This window comes from Rhinolophus ferrumequinum, chromosome 10 (assembly GCF_004115265.2).
Source record: "Rhinolophus ferrumequinum isolate MPI-CBG mRhiFer1 chromosome 10, mRhiFer1_v1.p, whole genome shotgun sequence".
Taxonomy (NCBI): Eukaryota; Metazoa; Chordata; class Mammalia; order Chiroptera; family Rhinolophidae; genus Rhinolophus; species Rhinolophus ferrumequinum.
Window position 1 is genome coordinate 9,716,422 of NC_046293.1, and position 20,289 is coordinate 9,736,710.

General features: G+C 55.2%; 1 protein-coding gene across 6 annotated transcripts; it reads right to left on the bottom strand.

Moving 5' to 3' along the window:
* Positions 1 to 1,270: 1,270 nt before the first annotated feature.
* KCTD17 (potassium channel tetramerization domain containing 17) lies at positions 1,271 to 11,876 on the bottom strand. Of its 6 annotated transcripts, XM_033117923.1 has the most exons (9): positions 11,626 to 11,876; positions 10,329 to 10,437; positions 8,028 to 8,119; positions 6,926 to 7,021; positions 5,072 to 5,197; positions 3,702 to 3,789; positions 3,440 to 3,526; positions 3,015 to 3,093; positions 2,033 to 2,102 (listed from the first exon to the last, which is right to left on the bottom strand). In XM_033117923.1, exons 1-9 carry the CDS (start codon positions 11,833 to 11,835, stop codon positions 2,033 to 2,035), a joined length of 957 nt encoding a protein of 318 aa, XP_032973814.1. In that variant the 5' UTR covers positions 11,836 to 11,876. The 6 variants fall into 6 exon arrangements, with proteins under 6 accessions (XP_032973810.1, XP_032973812.1, XP_032973813.1 ...); XM_033117921.1 differs by lacking the exon at positions 3,440 to 3,526 and having other exon boundaries at positions 1,918 to 2,102; positions 3,015 to 3,104; positions 11,626 to 11,874; XM_033117919.1 differs by lacking the exons at positions 3,015 to 3,093; positions 3,440 to 3,526 and having other exon boundaries at positions 1,271 to 2,102; positions 11,626 to 11,873.
* Positions 11,877 to 20,289: the final 8,413 nt, after the last annotated feature.

A 20,289-nucleotide genomic window follows, 5' to 3' on the forward strand; every position in this document is an offset into this window, starting at 1 on the left:
GTGTGGACAAGCCTTTCTTGAAGCCTAACTGAGAGGGAAGGAAAAGGAAGCCTCGGAGACCTAGACTTGGGGGAGTTTTAAAGATGGAGCTGCTGCATGTCCACGGGTGGGTGAGGCAGCTCAGGCAGAGGTGAGGAGCGGAGCCAGGGGGCACGGTCACCTTCCAGGGCCTATCCGTGGGAGGGAGGCGACAGCAGGTAGAGCGGACTCCTTTGGGGTGGGGGTGGGATTTAAAGCATTCCTACCCCGTAGGCTCTTAGGGTTCTCAGAGGCGCAGGCAGAACACTGCATTGGGTGCTTTGCTAAAATACAAATCATGGGCCTACTCCCGTTTTAGTCAGATTGGGTGTGGTGGTGGGTCATCTTTAAGAAATCTCCTGGGGACTCTTGCAACCAAAGTCGGACACAAAAAGTGAGGTCAGCTTCAGCAAGCAGAGTAACCCGAGGGGAAGTAGTGAGGCCCCCAGACTGCTGAGTGGGAGGGGGAGCCTCGCCTGGCCCTGGGGAGGGCCTCTGCCTACGGGATCACTGCTTTGCAGGGGTGTCCCCCAGCAGTGCTAAGCTAAGGTGGACAGTCAGCAGGACTAGGGAGGCGAAGGAACTGGCCAGGTGGGGTGGAGACAGAGTCCTGGCTGGGTAGGAAAGAGAAGCCCGGGTCCAGGACACTCTGAGAGAAGGTGGCGTGGGTACCTTGGTGTTCTTATTTCCTGGGACTTGGGGCAGAGGGTGGAGCAACAGGGAGGGGTGGAGGTAACCAAAGATGTCACGGCAGGAAGCAGAGGCATCCTGGGGGGTTAGGATGGAGCAGTAGAGGCCTTGGGCAGCACAGGATGAAGCCAGCAAGCAGAGAACAGTCTGAACCGTGCGCTGAGTCTGGGAAGTGGGATGGCAGAGAGCCAGAAAGGACCTGGTTTCGGGGTCATACTCCCAGAGGGCTGCCTGGAGGCAGGAAGAGACCTGTATGACTCTAAGCGCTGGGCCTTGGACGTCAACTGGTCCAACCCTTCACTTTATAGACGAAACAGGCCCAGAGAGGGGTAGGCACTTGCCAAAATTCCCCCAGCAAGGCAAAACCGGTATCTTCAGTGTCTGGCCACTGGGCAGAGGATCCAGCCATGAACCCTCCCCACTACACACGTAGGAGAGTAACAACAGGGCAGGGTCCCCGGGCTTTAGGAAAAGGCCCCGTTACCTTTGGGTCATCTACCCCACCTTGAGTTTAGCCCCTATCCTCAAAAGTGACCCAGAGAAAGAGAGGGAGGCGGCCAGCCCGGCTGTTTCTTCAGGTTTTATTACACGGTGGGGTCATGGGGTCGGACACAGCTGAGAAGTACCCAGCCAGGAAGTCATACACGCAGGAGGTCCCCTGAGCAGAGGAGGTGTCCCCCTCTTCCTCATCACCAGTTCCTGAGTAGCCCTACTGTCCCTGCTGGGCCCCGGCCTGCCTCCTTCTGGCCAGGGCACTGTGCCCCAGCAGTCCAGGAAGGGTGGGAGCAGTCCAGGTGAAGGCCCAGTAGCCCCCTCCTTCCGACAGAGCCAACCCCACCCCTTCACCCCCCACCCATACTTGAATCTCATCTGGAGCTAAGCAGGTCCCTCCCCCTTGAGGAGAGGGTGAAGGGGGTGTGCCCAGGGTCTGGCGCTTATACTCCTTGAGGGAGGGCTTTCTGAGATCCTGCTCCTCTTAGATGGAACCTCACAACAACCCTGTGAGGTAGGTGAGGGGGAAGAGTGAACTCACTGGACACAGAGGGAGACTGAGGCTCAAGGAGGTGATGTGATGGGGTCAGGAGGGATTGTATCCGCCATGCAGCTAGGGGTCTCGGGGGCGGGGACATAGGGGCTGGGAAGACAAAGCTGGACAGAGCCACACTTTGGCCACAGGCAGGTGGCTCTGCCCAGGGGTCCCAGGGCCCACCCCGGAGGCAGAGGCAGGTCACAGCCCCGCAGGTGTAGACAGAGGTGGCAGCGGGAAGAGCGCTTCCTCCACCTTGAGGTGGGGGCCCACCCCGTGGTACAAAAATAAAGGACTTCAGATCGGAACCCCAAGTCCCTGGAGGTGATCTGGGGCCTCACATCCGGGTGCCTCTGGCTTGTAACAGCTAGAAAATAAGAGGGGAAGAGGCAGGGGGACGGGGTGGGGTGGTCAAAACACCGGGAAGGGGTGAGGGGGGCAGGTCCGGTGAGGAGGGGTGATGTGGGACCAGGAGAGGGCAGAGAGGAGATCGAAATGGAGGAAGGGAAGGGTGGGGGAGACGGGGAGAGAGAAAGAGGTAGGTGAGTCACAGGGTCCCTTCTGGGAGGAGGGAGAGGGGCTGAGGCCCAGAGAAGGTGGACTCGGAACCCAGGAGGCAGGGGAGCAGGAAGGAGACCCAGCTTGCCTGTCACAGAGCCCGTCGCCCCATCCTGGGTTGGGCGGTGGCTGCCTAGTAGGCCAGATTCTGTCAAGACTCTGGCCTGGAGACAGGGGTGGGGGTCAAGGCCAAGAGAGGCAGGTCACAGGCAGCAGCTATCTGTTCCCATTTTAGAGACAACTAACATTTTAGAAAGAGACAGTGACCTGCCCAAGGTCACACAGCAGGCAGGCAAGGTGGAGTGGGCTGTAGGCACCGAGCTAGGGCTTTTGCTGCCCCACCCCCATCCTTAGCCGGCTGCGGCCCACTCTGATAGACCAAGGGAATCCAAGTATGGCCTGTCCTTTCCACCCACACGGAAACAGAGAACCCAGTGCCATGGGGCTGTGATGCAGGAACTCCTATGTGCCGGGCTGAGGCCAAGACCTCTGGCTCATCTCCCTCCCCTCCCTCCCAGCCCAGCTCTGGTGCTGACGGGCAGGTAGAAGTTTCCGCCCCCCAACTTTCTTCTCCTCTCAGAGCCTCACACCCAAGGCCAAGATAGGCTGAGAAGCTGGTGAGGGGAGAAAATCGGCCGAAAGTTTGGTTCAAGTCCAAGGAACAAGAGATGAGCACCCTCCTGGCTTCCGCCCCTCCCTCCAGCTCTGCCAAGCTACAAACCAGGGATGGCAGCTCTGGGGGCGAGCGAGGGGCCGAGGAGAGGCCCTCATTGTAAGCGCAGCCTCAGGTCTGAGGGGTGCAGACAGGAACCTGCAAGGAGGAAACGTGAGGAGGAGGCGAGGAGGTGAGGTGCCGGGGTCGGGTGGCCCAGCCTCAGAGGTGCCCGGCGGGGCCAGTGGGCCCCGAGGTGCAGGGACACCCCTCCTCCCCAGGCCGGGAGGCAGGAGCTGCCAGAAGGGGTGCAGGAGGCGGCAGGCAGGATGCTCTGAGATGCAGGGCCGGGGCGCCCAGGTGGAGGGCACGGGGGACTGGGACCAGGGTGGCCCCGGGATGGAGGTGTGAGCAGGCAGAGAGAAAGCCCGGACAGGGGCAGAGAGGGAAGAGGCAGGGTGCAGATGAGATCCAGGAGGAAGAGGTGCATGAAGATGAGGCAGGACCTCCAGCGGGAAGCGGAGGAGGAGCAGGCGGTGGTGGGAGGGAGAAAAGGTTAGCGGGATCCTGAGATGACTGGGCTGCAAAGAGAAAGTGAGAGAAGGGATGGTTATGCAGGTGAGGCGCCAGGCAGGCGGCTGAGCTGACCCTGGTGGCCCGCCCCCCAGCAGCCCCCGGCCCCCCGGGTTCTGCGGCTGGCTCCAGCAGGGGCTCCGGCTTGTATGAGCAATCAGTCTCCTTGGGGGTTGGCTGCACCTTTCTCCTGTGTATCTGCCTCCACCTGCACCTGTTCCACCTCCACCTCCTCCTGCTGCTGTTCCTCCTCCAGCTGCTCCTCCGTGCTCTGTGAACCAGCGGCGGACCCAGGGAAGAAAGAGTGGAGAACTAACGAGGGGGCCTGCGGGCGGCTGTCCCCACGGGCCCCAGCTCCAGGCGGGCGAGTGGCCTAGATGAAGAGGGGCCTAGCAGAGGGGAGGGCTACCGCCAAAGTCCCTTGGGAAGCCTGGGATGGGCCCGGAGAAACCAGCAGGCTGGGCCCTGCTGGGGTGCTCATGGGGCAGGCTGGGTGAGGGGTGGCAGGGGACCGGGGTGGGGATGCGGCTGGGTCCCTTGAGGGGCACCTGGGAAGGCCTCATTTTAGGAGGGCTAACGAGAGTCGAAATGAGGTCATGGAAGACGCCACTCAGATCTGGGATGCCAGCCACAGGTTCTGGCACGCCAGGTCCTGAGGCTTTGGCCCAGAGAGGCAGAAGCAGCAGGTTTACTCTCCACCCTTCCAAGGCAGTGCCAGGCACTGGCGCCGATGGGGGTGGGTGGGCAAGGGAAGTCACAGGACATGGAGGCAGACAGACAGGAAGCCAGGGTTTTTATGTTTCCAATGCACAGGGATAGGCCCCAGAAGAATGGTCTCCCTTCCTCCCAGCCTGGCTTGCTGCCTGTTCCACTGGCTTCTCAACAGCTCTGGGTCCAGGGTGGACCTCTGCGCAGGCCCCTCCCCACTGCCAGCTGAAGCTGCCTCACAGGCCAGGGTGGAAACCTAGGACTGGACCCCACAGGGCTCCTGACCCCTCTCCTGTGGAGTGCCGGAGAAGGGGGCCTGGAAAAGGCGCGGGATTACCACATCTTACTTCCCCGCCCCAGCCCAAGACCACTAGGGACATTTGCCCGCCCCTGGGAATAAAATGGCAATTTGGATCCCAGAAGTTCCAAGCCAGACGGCACCAGAGAGGACACAGTACATCCCGCTCACTTGTCAGAGAACACAACGAAAGAGGGGACGGGGCTTGTCCGGGGTCACACAGAGCAGGCACACCTTGCCCAGACTCCTACTCCAGAGCACCCCCTCGTGCCACGCTGCTCCCTGGCCACCACGTGACTACCATTCAAGTGGCATCTAAGTCACTGTTGCTGCTCTCTCGGGATGGTCCTATCTCACTGCTCCCCCAGCCTGGGCCTGGGTAACTGGCGTGAGCAGACAGGACCTTGGGTGGCATGGGATGGATGGCATTGGCTGTGACCAGGAGTTATGCGTGTGCAGCAGGAGGGAGAGAGAAGAAGCAGGGATGGCTAGGCGGATGGCAGGGAGGAAAGGGAGGAAAAGAGGAGGCTGAGGTTGGGGAGCTCACCTTGGTTTTGCGGCTCGAGTCGGAGCTCAGCCCGTGTGGGGAGCTGTGGAGCTCCTTAGACACCACACACAGGAACTCCGCCTGGTCCTCGCTGCCGTAGTTGTAGGAGGAGCCAATATTCACCAGCTGGAGGGAAGGCGCACGGGGAGAAAGATGATAGGTCGGGGTTGGGGGACAGCGGGGAAGGAAGAGGTGGACATCAGTGCTTGTCAAGATACCAGCTTGTGTCCTGATCTGGCCCGTCGCTGGGTTTCTAGAGGATACCACTCGGGGGCTGAAAGTCAGTCTCCTCCCCTTCCCCTACCGACACCTCTGGGGTTATTTCCAGAGCAGCTCCCACACCTGCCTCGGCTGGGCCTGGTCCCTGGAGGAAGGCGGCAGTATCACTACTGCTCTTCTTAACCCTCAGCCCCACCCCAGCCCAGATCTAACAGGCCACTTCCTCAAAGCAGGAGGCTTGTAATGGGCAGGCAGGCTGTCACCTTCTGTCCCAGAGGTGCTCGAAGCAACCCCAGAACCAGGTTGGCATGGTGGAGCCCCAGAGAATATGTTCATTCCTAAAAGCAGAAGTAGAACAGGTCACCCACTGCTCAGGCCAGAGGGCAAATGACCAGTGGCCGCTGACCTACTGGCTAGGCCTCAGAGAATCCATGCAATTGCCAGACTCTCGGGTAGGTCTCAAAGGTGGCCCTACTTATGTTCTGAGGTCCCTAGAATAACCACACCCACAGGAGGACCCTCTGTGGCTGATACAGGCCCTGCACATGACGAATTTTACTCAGCTGTCAGGGACCCTCATTCAGCAGCAGAGAGAAAAACATCAGCCACTTTGGCAGACGAGGCTTGGAGAGGTGGTGACCTGTTGGAAGTCCCACAGCCAGGAAGAATGGATAGGAGTTAGACTCTGGGATCCCGAGGCGTCTCTGGGGTCTCATAGACTTAAATACTTCTAATTATTGGCATGATGTCAGCTCATTCCAATGTCTAGAGTCCTGCCCTGGGCTAGAGACTTCTAATATTCCTGACAGTCCTGCATCAGATAAGGAAACTGAGGCCCAGAGCAGAGACGTGACTTGCTCAGGGTCACACGGCATGTCACTGTGAGGCCTAGATGTGAATTGGGCCTCTGGCTCCTGGACAGGGGCCCCTTCCTCCACACTGCCCGGCCTCCATGTGCAAGGGAACGTGGGTGGGTGTGGATAGAGGCCTCGCCAAACCCTTCTCCTCCTCTAAGGGCAAATTTGACCTCAGATTAACTCGCTGGCTCTGTTTCTCTGGAAACCTGAGACAGGTGAGCCATCAGCCGTATTACTAGGGCAACAGCGCTTACACTAAAAACTCCTCCTGAGGGGTAACCTGCATCTGGATTGGGAGGAACTAGAGGTCACTACAAGGGAAGTCCCTACTCTGGGCCCTGAATGTGGCAATGTCTGTAACTGGACATGTGCCTTGTGAGGACCCTGGAAGCTGTGCCTGTGGAATTGTTCCAGGAGCTGTTGACCCAAGGTGGACTCCACTCACCTGTGTGGATCTCGACTCCTTGCACCTGAGTGGTCACTTGGGGGCCAAAGACTCACTCATACTACCGTCTAGACCGCCACCCGGGTACTGTGAGGACGCCCACCGAGGACGCCCAGAGCTGCCCTGTGGCAAACGGGGCTTCTATCCTCCCTCCATCTTGGTCAGTCTGCCGCCAAGCGTGGCCTTGCCCAACCCTGTTCAGTTTGACTTAAGAAGACCCCCTGGGTGGGGGCGGCAGTGGGGAACCCAAGGCTGGGGCTGCAGGAAGGGAGGGGCCTGCTTTGCCCAGAGACTGGGAGGTCCCAGGTGTGGCCCCCCAGGACCTCCGCCCACCTGCTCAAAGCGCCAGCCGTCAGACATGGTGGAGACCATCTGCGTGAGCTCTTCCTCCTGACACTGCAGCACACGGTACACATGCTTGGGCGGGACCTGCGGGCAGAGGGGAGGTGTGGAGGGCACCTGTGGGAGCCACGGGCACCCCAGCAGGGGGACGAGCACCTGCCTTCGCCCCAGCTTCTTCTGTCCCCCCATGCCATATACCCCTAGAAGGAGAGAAGGAGGGGAGCGGGCAGGGTGGGAAGACAGGAGTCATGTTCTGAGACGGGAGCTACGTGCCGAGCACTTGACAGTCACGATCTCACTTACTCTCCCCACTCTATGAGTTATGTGATTTTCACGGAGGCTCAGAGGGGGTTAGGTACTTGCCCAAGGTCACCCAGCTAAAGAGTGGCAGAACCAGAACTGAAACACAGGTGATACCAGAGGGAAGGGAGCGGCCTGGGGGACATGCGGGGTCCCTTAATGAGGCAGGCCCTCCAGGAGACATGGAGCCTCCCCCCTTCAATCTGGGGCTAGGAGACGGTGCCTCACTACTTGTCCCTTACCCCCCACATCTCCCCAGTGGCAAGCTGAGAATCATTTCCAGCTCTTCCTACAGACTGGTCACGGAAGCCCAGGGTCCAAGCTCAGGAATGCCAGCTCCAGCAACCTGTGCTGTGCCCGCCAGGGGACTGCCTGATCCCCCAAAACAGACAATTCACTAACCCTGCATTGCCCCCGGCGGGCCCCCCGACACCCCCACATAGACCCCGTTTTGCCTGTGAGGAAGGGAAGGGTGGGCCATTCTCAGCACCTCTATATTCCTCAAGGAGAAATCAAGATCCAGAGAGCAGCGTGCTTGGCCCAAGTTCACACGGTGAACAGATCCAAGGCAGGGATGAAACCAGCGTCCATCTCCAGGCTGGGCTTTGCGGGGCGGTCTGGGGGCCGGACAACCACCGCTCCCCTTATAGGACAGCTCAGCCTCCCCAAGGAAAACACTGCTCCGCTTCTGCCACCCTTTCTCCCACCTCCCGCGCTCTCTGCCCACCTGCCTCTCCCCACCACCCCCTGCTCTGGCCACAGACACTGCCCTGCTGCTCCCCTGCTCCCTGACCTGCGTGACGGTGTAGTCCTTCTCCTCCATCCGGTCTTTGATGATGCGGATCAGCGGGCCGATGTTGTAGAACTCCGCTTCTTCCAGGACCCCTGGCAGACAGAGCCGCCCCCAGGTCACTCCCACGGCCCCCAGGCCTTGTTCTCCCCTTCTCCCCTCCACCTCCAATCCCGTCTTCCTGCTCCAGTCACACAAGGGTGACAAGCATCTCTGAGCTCAGGGGTCAAGCAAAAGGGGATAATATTTCTTTCCTTGGATCCCACACTCCTTGTGGAAGGGGCGAGGTGCCGCCATTCAGTGGTCCGACATTCTGCTGTACGGAGTATGGTGACCAAGGGGCGCCGGCCTCTCCCCTAATCGGGGGCTGCTTTAGGGCTCGTGGGGACTGGGCCCTAGGACGCCACAATGAGAAGGGCCCTGGTTGACCCCCTATTTCATGTTCCCATTTGTGAAGCACATGCCAAGTCCCAGGCACTGTGCTAGGCACTTTCCAGTCTTTATTGCAGTGAATTCTCAGAAATAGAAGTAGGTACTTCTTTGCCCCCATCGAACAAATGGGGAAACTGAGGGCCAGAAAGAGAAGCAGCTTGTCCAAGACCCCACAGCCAACAAGCAGCAGAGCCTGGGATTCAAACTCAAGGCCCTGACTTCACAGCCCACAGGAAATACATAATCCTTGTGCATGAGTGCAAAACCCTTCCTGTGCTCAGCACGAGCCCCGAGGACGTGGGACAAGCAGGTATTATCATCCCCATACAGTTAAGGGAACTGAGTCTTAGAGACTAAGCGAGCTACCTCTGCAGTGAAGTGGAATGACCCAGACCTGTGGACTCCCCGAAGCTCCTTCAGGGCAAAGACCCTTCTGATCATTTCCAGAATTGGCCTGTGGGCTCCCTGGGGACAGGGCCCATGTCTGATCTACCCTGTTGTCCCTGGTGCCCACACAAAGTAGGCAGTCAGTACTGCTGCTGCCTGAGTGTCCCTTGTGGAGCCCTGCAGATGACAAACAACTAACATTGCGTCACTGGTCCTCGATGCCAGGTACTGCACTAAGTGACGCCCGTGTATTAGCTCCTTTATCCACACAGCAGCTCAGCAAGGTGGGTGCTACTGGAACCCCATTTCACAGATGTGGGCCTGAAGGCACAGAGGGATGAGTTACCAGTTCCCGGTATCACACAGCTATATCATAAGTCTCCTCCCAGGTCCCACAAGCCCCCTGAACGGGGCCCTAGCCATGTCTGAAGGTGCTAGGAGTGGCAGGCATGGAGAAACCCAGAACCTGTAAACAGTTATTGTCTGTGATGCAACTGAAGTGTTTACCTCCCCTCCCCAAGGGACCTGCTTGGGGTACCTGTGCCCCCGGAGGGGCTGCCGGAGAAGCTGTTGGCCCTGCTGAGCCGGTACCTATAGTGGGCTCTGAGTTTGAAGTCCTGGCCCACTGGGGACCCACTAGGGAGACTTTAGGACCCAGTGAGGAGGGATGGGCTATGCTAGACACCCACAGGGTACAAGCGTCGGGACTTAAGACACGTGTTGTCACAAAATATGCTTTCCCCTGTGTATATCACCATTCCCATTTTACATACAAGAGGAGACTCAGAAAGGAAAAGTGCTATGTCCAAGCTGGCCTGGCCAGGTCAGCTGACCCAGGCCCAGACCCACACCCTGTGCCCCAAGGAAGAGTTGATTTGGCACTAACTGAAGTCCTTGCCCTGGCTGGTGCTCTGCCAAGAGGCCACTCCCCCAGGCATGGCTTCCCCACCATCTGCGGGGCCCAGAGGTGGGCACATACAGAACCTCAGCCACCCAGGCCTGGGAGAATGGAAACCCCTCTGGGGAGCAGGCTCCCTCCTTCCCCACCTCCACCCACAAGCAGCACTGTACCGCAGAGGCTGCTGGATTTCTGGAAGACCCACCCGTTCCACCACCTAGCTGACTGCATCTGAGATACGGGATAACCCTGCCCAGCTCCACCCCATTCACGCTGGCTTCCCAGGAGGCCAGGAGAAAGGGCATCGCTGCCCACAATGGAAGCTGCCAGTCTCCCTGGCTCCCTCTAACCTCTGCCTGTGGATTTCTGTCACCTTCCCAATAGCACCCAGTGAAAGCTTGGGCCAGTCAGCTTGGCAGAGTCCCGAGGCTCGATCTGGGCAGAGGCTTTGGGATTCAGCCCTGTCAGGGATGAGAAGAGGCCCCTCCTGGCTGGGAGAAATGGCTTTGGACCTGCACAGAAAGCCTGGCATGCTGCAGAAGGCAGGCTAAGCTGTGGGCCCGGCCAGCCCCCCGGGACCAACTCACCCTCCTCAGCCATATCCTTGTCCAGCACCAGCTTGCCATGCCGCAGGAAGTTCAGGATAGGCCCGAAGTAGGTGGGGTCACGGTCAATGAGGTAGGCCCCAGTCTCATCCTGCGGAGGTGAGGGGAACAGGCTATGAGAGGAGAGGAGTGAGGCCTTCTCCCGCCCACCCTTCATTTCAGGCCAGGTAAAGGATTGGAGGGAGGGAGGATAGAGTCTGTTCTTCCCTGGAATGAAGTGGCATGATGGAGCAAAAGGGCTGTGGGGTCAGATACACCTAGGTTCAAATCCCGCCTCTGCCTTTTCCTGACTGTGTAAACATAGGCCAGTGATTCGGCCTGTCTGAGCCTCACTCCTCTCCCCTATAACTAGGGGGGTCACTGTAGCATCCAGAGAGGTCTCAGTGGCACCTGACGCAAAGCAGGGCTCAGTGATTGCTCCTCTTCGAGGTTGTTCCCCTGAAGGTTGTCCTCCCTACACTGTCTCCACCAGCTCCCCAGTCATTCTGGGGGTTTTCAAAGGAGCCGCTCTCATTGGACACCCTCAGCCTGCAGGGAGGCAGGGCGGGCAGCTGCACAGCTCTACAGAGAGAAAACGGAGCAACAAGAGGTGAGGGACTTGCCCAAGGTCACGGCATCAGATGGTCAGGGAATGCGGGGACGAGGGCCTTAGAAGTCATCTCCAGACCAGACTCCTCTAGTTACAGACAGGGGGCTGCGCCTGGGACAGGGAAGAGTTGGACTAAGGTCATGCAGGCGGTTTACAGCAGGGCCGGGATGGGACCCCAGACCTGGTGCCGGCCAGGCCAGCACTCCTCCCAAATGAAGCCCAGCTCAGAAGGCACCCTGGGCTTTCTCCACCCAGCTCCCTGCGCAGCTAGGCCACCTACACCCCAAAGGGCAGGAAGAAGCAGCCTCAGCCCCTCCTTCCCCAGTGCAGGAGTCCCGTTTGGGACGGACTGAAGGTCCTACGTGTCTGTCTGCCCCCACAGCCCCAAAGGAGGTGGGAAGAGTCCGATCTGACCCACCAGCCTCCTGGGGTGGGAGCCCAGAGCAGCACTCAGAAGCTCCAAATGGCTGCGACCTGGCGTTGTCCCGTTGCCAAGGCAATGGACACATTCCTCACTCTCAGATTCACTTCCTCCTCCCCTCCCGCAGCCAGTTCTTCCCGCCTCCGGTTCTTTGGAAATAAAACCAGCTGGGTTCCCGGGCCGGAGCGCGGGCCAGGCCCAACAGCCCCGATTCCAGAGAACGGAAGACCCCCCCCCCCCGCCCAGGCCGCCCACCCCGCGGGCCTCACCCGGTCCGACTGCAGCTCTTCCCCCTGGCACAGGCGGCTGAGGAAGGACTTCTGCTCCCGGCACAACGTCTGCCGGGTGGTCAGGAACACCGTACCCCCCACGTTGAGCCGCACCCACTTGCCCCAGCTGCCCGCCGCGCGGCCGCCCGCCCCCGCCGGCGGCGCTCCCTCGCCGGCCTCCATCCTCATAGCTGGCCCCGGCGTTTGCATCCTCTGGGATCCCGGCGGCTGGAGGCGGGCAGGTACTGCGCGCGGGGCATGCCGGGAGCTGTAGTCCGTGCCGCCAGGGGCTGGAATGACCGGTGAGGGTCCCCGGATGCCAGCAATCTGCTTTCCCCAGCCCCGCCCTACTTTGCCCTTTCCCGGGTGGAGTCGCACAGATCGGGGTCTCTTGAAGAAGCCCGTTGGCCAAATGACTGTGTGTTTGGGGAAGGTCAAGTTCCGGTCATGGGGAAAATAGTGAGTGATAACCCAAATCAGCAATCCTCTTATTTGTCCTCCACATTATTACTTCCCCTTTGTCCGGGCTAGATTATCAAACAGCTGATAAATATGAAAAGAAACGTTTCCCTTCCAGAATTCCATAGCATTTATCTGTATCTGTTTTCGAATCTTCTTTCATGCTGCCCTTTGTGTCGGGGAGGGTTGAAGGGAGAGGAGCTGGGTTCTTTCCCCACATCAGTTCTTCCAGGGCAACCGTAGTTGGGCTTCAAGTCCACGGAGCACCCACTGTGTTCCAGATGCTTCTATATTCACTGAAGCTCTCAGCAGCTCTATGAGGCTACTGTTACTTTACTACTGTACAGATAAGGATTCAAATGAAGTGACCTTCCTGACTCACGCTGGTGAGTAGCGGGCTGGCACAAACCCAGGTGGGTTCCAAATGCATTTCTACCACCAAGGCCCCTTTCCTGCTCCCCTATGGGTTGTCAGTGCTCCTTGGGAAATATTTCTCGGGAGGAATACTGGAGAGGGCACTAGATTAAAGTTAGGAGAACTGGGTTTTCATTCTGATTTTTGTAGGATGAGGTGTGGGGAGAGATCTCAGTTTTCCCATCTGTAATTTGGGAGGAGGAGGAGGGATTGGTTGTGTGGGGTCCCTTCTGAGCCAGATAACTTGGAGGTGGGACTGACATAGTGCGTACTGCAGGATGGGGGAAAAGGGGCAGCTCCTGTCGCCTGGGACCAGGGAGGGACTCGGGCTGAAGGGGAAGCTGTCCTCCTTAACTTCCTCTCCTTTTCAATGTTTCAGTCCTGGTCCTGGATTAAGAGGGAGGGGATCTAAGGCTCCCCTCATTGATCCCAGGGTCACACACTGGGCAGCCTGACTCTGTGCTGGGGAAGGTTCTCGGTTACCACCCAGGGCTCTGTTTTCGCTGTAAAACCTTTCCTCTTGGCAAGGATTAGGTCACAGCGGCTAGAATCTTGTTCCCAAGAACTCACCAGTACGTTCTTGAGCAGCTTCCTCTCTGAGTCTCAGTTTTCTCTTTTGGAAAATGGGAATTACAGTAGAACACTGCTGTGAAGATTAAATTATATAATATCTGTAAAACACTTGGCATAGTCCCTGGCTTTTAGTATATTGATTGAATGAAGTGGAGTACGAACTATTCTTGAAAGATCAGCAGTATTCCTGGCGCTCAGTGAGTTCTCCACCATTGTTAGCTAAAACAAAACTAGGGCAGGAAATACTTCTTTATCCACTTAGGGGTTGTAGGCAGGGCGTGATGTGGTCAGATTTACAACTTAGATCACTCTGGGGGCCAAGCCCAGGGCCAGGGCTCATTGCCACCGTATCACAGGAGCTGCCCTGTGGGCTGGGGCCTGGAGGCGTCAGTGGAGGCTGGGCCTGCACCTTTGGTTTCAAAGTGGAGGGGAGGCTTTGACTGAGCCAGTCTCACCCTGCTCCTTCCTCAAAGCCCCCCACGTCCCCTGGACACCTGCGTCCTCTCAGCAAGCACCTAAAATGTTCCCTCCTGAAGCAACAACCTCATTGATGAGAGCCACAACTAAGAACTATATGGCAGGGCCCAAGGCTCTTAAATGGAGCTGACGGACGCCACCACCTCCTCGTCTGTGTCTGGGCTTTGTCTGGAGGAGGCCATGTTTAGGTGACAGAGCATGACGGGGAGGGGCACACCCACCGCTGGAAAAGGACTCCCGACCCCTCCCTCCCACCAGCCATCATTCAGTGCTATCACGGTTTGTTGAGCGCCAACTATGTGCCAGACACAGAGAGGAATATGTCAGGGGTGGTCCCTGGCCTAGAGGGGGCTTCAGTTTGGGGAAGCGGGTGCAAGAGGCTTTGACAAAGCATGGAATCCCAGACTGTCCTGTTTGTAAACACAGACTGGCACTCTTCATAGTTTTTTTGCCAACTTCCCAATTTGGAAAGTAAAACCAAACATTCTTTAGATTCTTTCTGGGACGAGGGTTACGCTGGAAGAGGGCCAGACTTCAAATGCCTGCCCATTTCAATGCCCCTTGCTTTTCAATATGGCCCTGAATTTGACTCAATAGTGAACAGGACAGAGGTAGTTAAGGGGTACAGGCTTTCAGACAAGGATGCCAGCCCAGCCTTTGTGGCCTGCTAGCTGGGTGACCTTGGCAAAGTCACTTAACCTCTCTGAACCTCCGCTGCCCAATTTCTAAGTTGGGAATGATAATAGGCCCTAGGCTCATGCAGTTGTTATGAGGATTCAGTGAGCTGACACGTGCAGCCATGTGAACAGCATTCAGCACACTGCCTGAGCAAAGCCTCCGTGAAGACCAGCTTCCTGAAACCAGTCCTGCCGCCCTCTCTATTGCTGGTTGGAGCCAAGATCAATGCCTGAGCCAAAGGCTGCCCTTTAAGATCCACTCCCATGAGCCAGGGATGAACCACCTGACCATATCCTTTCTGCTGGGGTTGGAGGAAGAGGCAGAAAGAAAGACCACAAATGACCCAGCCTCCAGAGCAGAGGGATTGCCATTTCCTCACCCTAAACCCCCAGGGCCTAAAGGGACCAGGGAGTCTTTCTACTACTAGATAGTGCTAAACGAACATGAAATATATCCCCGAGTTCACACCTGAGCCCGTTAACTATTTTGACCCTCTCGTCTTCTTAGCAGCAACCTCCATATCGAGCATTTCCGTTCATATCTGCTGTCCGTTTCATGACTAAGATGTCATTTCATCCCTGCTGGGCGTTTTGGATTCAGTCCTCTTTCTCCCCAAGTTCGGAATGTCAGAACATTCTAAATAGATGTTGACTTTTTTCTTTTGATTGTTGTTCTTTATATCAAATCCAATCCTATCACTGCCTTAGTCATCAGTTCTACCTCTTACCTTGTAGAGGTTACCTTGTTGGTTCTAGAGCAGCACCTTTTCAGGTCACCCGTGGAGAGAAATAGACATATCCGGTCAAAGAGTGTGTTCCGACCAGCCAGAAATATTCCAGAGGCCTGTGGTGCAGTGTTTGGATCTCTGCTGCACGGCTCCCTGGCTGTGAGACATCTGGCTAGTTACATAACCTCTGTAGTTGGGGTGGCAGTGATGCTGCCCCAGCCTGGGTCTCTGCTGGTCCTCCTCAGCCTGGCCCCTGTTCTATTCAACCAGGGGGTCGGGGCTCTGGATTCCCAGGCCACTCCTGACCCTACTGGAGTGTAGCTAGCGATTGGGCTCCACCAGCAGGGGAAGCACCAGCCTGGCGGGTGCCTTGGGGAGCCTCCTGCGCCGCACCCTTGCCCAGGTGGTCCATCTGCTCCTGTTGGTTCCCCTTTCAGAAGCTTAACTCAGGGGGACTGATGTCCTGACAGCCAGCTCTTACGAGCCTCCTCCAGGTACCCCACTTTTCCAGGCAAACATCCCTCTGGCTCCTGTGGATGTCATTCCATAGCCTAAATTAGGGATCCATGATCAAGCTTCAACCAAAAATCTACTGCCAGACCCCTGGGGCACCTTGGACCCCTGCCCTTGCTGCCAGAAATTTACGAGCACTTCCATGGGCCTGGCTCTGCGCCAAGTACTTCCATGGGTTCTTTTTTAATCCTAACCCAACAGAGAGATGCGACTCTAACCCTCATTTTACAGAGGAGGAACACTGGGGGTGGTCTGTGGGCTTTCCCGGCCCCCAGATTTCCCTCCTGCGCCTCCACACTCCCTCACCTGGGTTGCTCCATGGCCAGCGGGGGATGAGGGTGGGAGAAGAAAGGAAAGATTTTCTTTGCCTGGTGCCCATGTCGTCTGGTGTAGCTTTGCTCTGGCCAGAGCAATGATCCAGGCTGGCTTGGTTTTTCCCCTGGACGATTGCTCTGAGGGTTCTTTGGAGCCCCCATTGCTTGGAGTGGCTCACACTGCAGTTTCCTTCCTGGCCAAGGCCCCTTCTGGTTGGCTGCCTGGGACACCCCCTCAATGACCACCTCTATTGGATCTCCCTGCCCACCCTCCTCCCACCCCACGCCACCGCCCTCATGCATTAATCCCTTCTGGACAGCTCCAAGTCATTTCTCTTCACCCAGGTCCTCAGCTGGTCTCCCGGAAGCCACATGCTCCCCACGGACAGGTTCACCTTGCACAGCTGCGTCTGCTGAGTCCACTAACATAAAATTTACATTGAAGTGGTCCAGAATACACCACTGTGGCATAAAACAATATTTTGAGCTGAAGGCATATGACAATAGATTTTTTTCCCCCTGAACTCCTTTATCAGCCTAAAAGCAGACTCCTAAAAGAATTCAAAAGAACTTTATTGTCATAAGACTCTCCAGGAGCCACCAGGAGAGACTGATTCTTATCACTGGGGCCTGGAAGTCTGAACCACGTCTAAAGAAATATTGTCACAAAATTATCATATCTCCCATCTAGTCTCCTAAGGCCCCATTTATTTTTCCTAAAAGTATGATAATTTGTTTTCCGTAAGTGCCCTTTTCCTCTTCCCCTATTAGGGAGTCATTTGTTTTCCTCAAAGTGCTCTTCTCCCCTCCCTGTCCCTTACTAAAATGGTATATAAGCCCAAATTCCCTCCTTGAGTCACATTTCTTTGTGAACTCCCATATATATGTGTGTATACGTATATGTATGTATGTTTGTATTAGGTTGGTGCAAAAGTCATTGTGGATTTTGTGGTTTTTGCAATTATTTTAATCTTTTAAACTGCAATGACTTTTGCACCAACCGTGTGTGTACACACACACACACACACACACACACACGAAATGTCAAACTTGGCTTTTCTCTTGCTAATTTCTTTTGTCAGTTTAATTTGCAGGCCCCCAAGCACGAACCTGAGAGGACAAGATTATTTTTCTTGACACCATCTTAACCATTTTAAGTGTAAAGTTCAGTGGCATTAAGTACCTTCACACTGTTGTGATACCATCACCCCCGTCCCTTTTCATCTTGAAAAACTGAAACCTGTATCTGTTACATAATAATTTCCGACTCCCCCCCTCCTGGCTCCTGTATCCTTTCGACACGTCCCCAGCACTCTTGGAGCACTTCCTTAGTTTCTGGCACAGCAAAAAGATCCAGGCTCACATTATACTTTCCCTGCCCAGCAGCTCCAGTTCCTTTTGGTGGATAATGGTATGTAGAAGCAAGATCTGAACACTAGGGAGTTTCATTGCACTAGGGGACATTGCTTCTAGGTCCTCTCAGGACACACACACACACACACACACACACACACACACTCACTGTATTTATTTCTATATCTATCTTAGAAATCCTGAGCTCACACTGGTACCTCCCATTCCAACCCAGCACCACAGATTTCTTTCTAGCTTTCTCCCTTTCCATCTTTGTTTTTCCTCTCCGATAGGGAGAATGTCAGTTTCCTATCTGCAATATATTTTAAGTCCTAGTTTTGTCATTAGCAACCCATAACACTGAAAAACAAACTAATAACAAGAGTTCAGTATTTATTTCCAGGGCTTTTGTTGTTTTATTTTGTCTTTTGACTGAGGATATATAGTCAAAATAGCCCAAATTTCATGTACAAGAGTTACTTGGGTAGGTGGGAGAAGTTATCCCATTAGTTCTCCCCTGTTCCGTGTGGTTATGTACTGGAAAGACACATCAATTGGGGCCATTTAGTTCAGGGGCAAACAGCCTCTGAAGGTATCACTGTGTAAAAAAGTGGTGAAACAAAGCCATTGAGATTTCAGGTACCATGTTCCACCCCCTAATAGGTTAATATGTTAAAAATTTGAGTGCTTAAAATTTTAAAGCTTCAGTTAACCTGAAAACTTCATTTCCTCCCAAATGACTCATTCGCCATGAGTTAAGGATAATAGAGCTCCATTCTGCTTACATAGTTGGGGTTATTCCAGTAGGAGTGACACCTTACTTATGTTGTTTTGAGCTTTACCTTATGTGACATCACACCCACCCTGTGCATGGCAGAGCTGAGTTTGCTCCCTTTTTCAGAGGAGATAATTGAGGCCCCAGCTGGAAGTCTGGACAGCAGACCTTCTGGGGCCTGATGTAGATTTGATCCCATGGTGTGTGGGGTTGGGGGCTTCCTCTGGGCCGTGTTCCCTCGAGGGAATGATCCAGGGAATGGCCACCTTCCAGTGCAGCTGGTTAAAGTTGGGAAACTTCCTACTGTCCCTGACACAGATGGGGTGCTCAGCAAATATTTGCCGAATGGACAAAAATTTCATCATCCTCATGTCTGGTGTTGCAAGTTCCTGCCTGGAACACAAGGGGTAGGTGGGGTGGGTGGGTGAGTGGGACGGGCTCTGGCAAAGGCTGGGCCCCTGTAGTGAGTGGTTAATTATTATGGGAATTCAGGTTTGCAGAAGGCAAGGTGGAACTCAGGGCGGCCTGAGTGGTGAAACAAAGCCATTGAGATTTCAGGTACCATGGCTTATTCCCAGCCAGCTCCTGCAAAGTTCAACCCAAGTTCTGAGAATCCTAGAAAGGCAGGAGCCTAACCAAACCCCCTTGCTTAAATCCCACAGCTCCAGGTGTCTCCTCATGGTTATCTTCCACATTGCATGTGTTTCCAAATCCTGAGTTACACTCCATTCTCCCCTGGATCCTTGAATTTGGAAAACCACTGCAGATGAGACCCATTGGAGAGGCTCCTACCCTGAGAATTCTAATTCGTTAGGCTCCTTTCTTGAACTAGCTGTGTGCCCTTAGGCAAATCACTCAACCTCTCTGAGCTTGTTTTACTCATTTGTGAAATGTAGATCATCTCATACTACTACCTTCTCTCTGGAAATAGGACCCGATGGATCTGTTTTTCCTCCCTGGTTGGGAAGCTTCTCCAGTGCAGGAACACAATTTTCATATTCGTTGCTCTCTCTCCCCCAGTATTGGAAGTACAGGAGGCACTCAACAGGCTAAATAAATAAAATCCTAGAAAAAATAACAGTAACACTTGACATTTACTCCATGCCAGGCACCAAGCTAAACAGTTTCTATGGATTCTCATTTAATCCCCATATTGCTCAAGGAAAGTACAATTATTCCCATTTTAAACATGAAGAAACCGAGGCTCAGAGAGGCTCAGCAGTGCATCCAAAGCCAGGCAGCCTTGCATAGGGTAGCTGAGACAGAAGCCAGATCAGAACCTTACATATATTTGTAAACAAACCCCTCTCCTTGAAGAGGCAAGGGCATTCCTGGGAGAGAAAAGGAAGTTTGTCTGAGACCAGCATGAAAGGAAAGTTTCTCAGCTGCTAAATTTAGTCTCCAAGGGAAGGGCTTCCTCCATTTTGGGACCCCTGTCTACACGGTTCCTGATGACTCTGGTCAACTGTGTTATTTGCTCCTGCAGCAGTGGCTCTCAACTGGGGGTGATTTTTGCCCTGCAGGGGAAATTTGGTCACATCTGGAGATGTTTTTGGTTGTCACAACTGAGCAGGTCCACTGGCATCTAGTGGGTAGTGACCAGGAATGCTGCTAAATAGCCCACAGAGCACAGGACAGTCCCAGAACCACGGATTATCTGGCCCAAATGTGCTGAGGTTGAGAAACCCTGAGCTAAAAACATGGGATCTTGGTTGGTCCTTGTCTGAAATGCCTTCTTCCGAAGTATGTATTATTCCCCTTTTGCAGATGAGGAAGCTGAGGCTCAGCGAGATTGGGACTTACTTTAGAGCTCTTATTCAGAAAGCCGGGATTCTGTCCTGTTGGCTCCCCCCCTCTACCCCCCCCCCCCCCCCGTGGACTTGGGAGATGACTCAGCATCATCAGAGGAAATGTGGTGCGGTTATAGGTGAAAAAAGAGTAAATTCAGAGCCAGGAAATCTGGGTCTATTCCTGGCTCTCGTAAATCCATCGAGTGACCTTGGGAAAGTCACTGTACTGTTCCTGTTTTTTTTTTTCCTTCTAGGATCCCTCCCGATACTGGCTGACACTGGCCCTTTGCCACTGAGAGGGGCCTTGAAGATGTGGAGGGGTGACCCAAGAATGTGGGGCCTTCTCACATACTTCTGTCCACCTCTGCACAGAGGACAAAGCCAGAGGGAGGAGAAGAGAGCCCCTACCGTCAGGAAGCCTGGGGGAAGAGGTTCTCCTAGAGCAGAAAAGATGGACCCCGTGGGTCTGCCCACCCCCTGGCAGTTCCAGAGTCCAGCCTCCAAATGCGGACTCCTAGAGTCTAAAATTAGATTGTCCTCCAATTTGGCTAAACTTAGCCCTTTTCCAGTACATCCTGATGGGCTGGGACA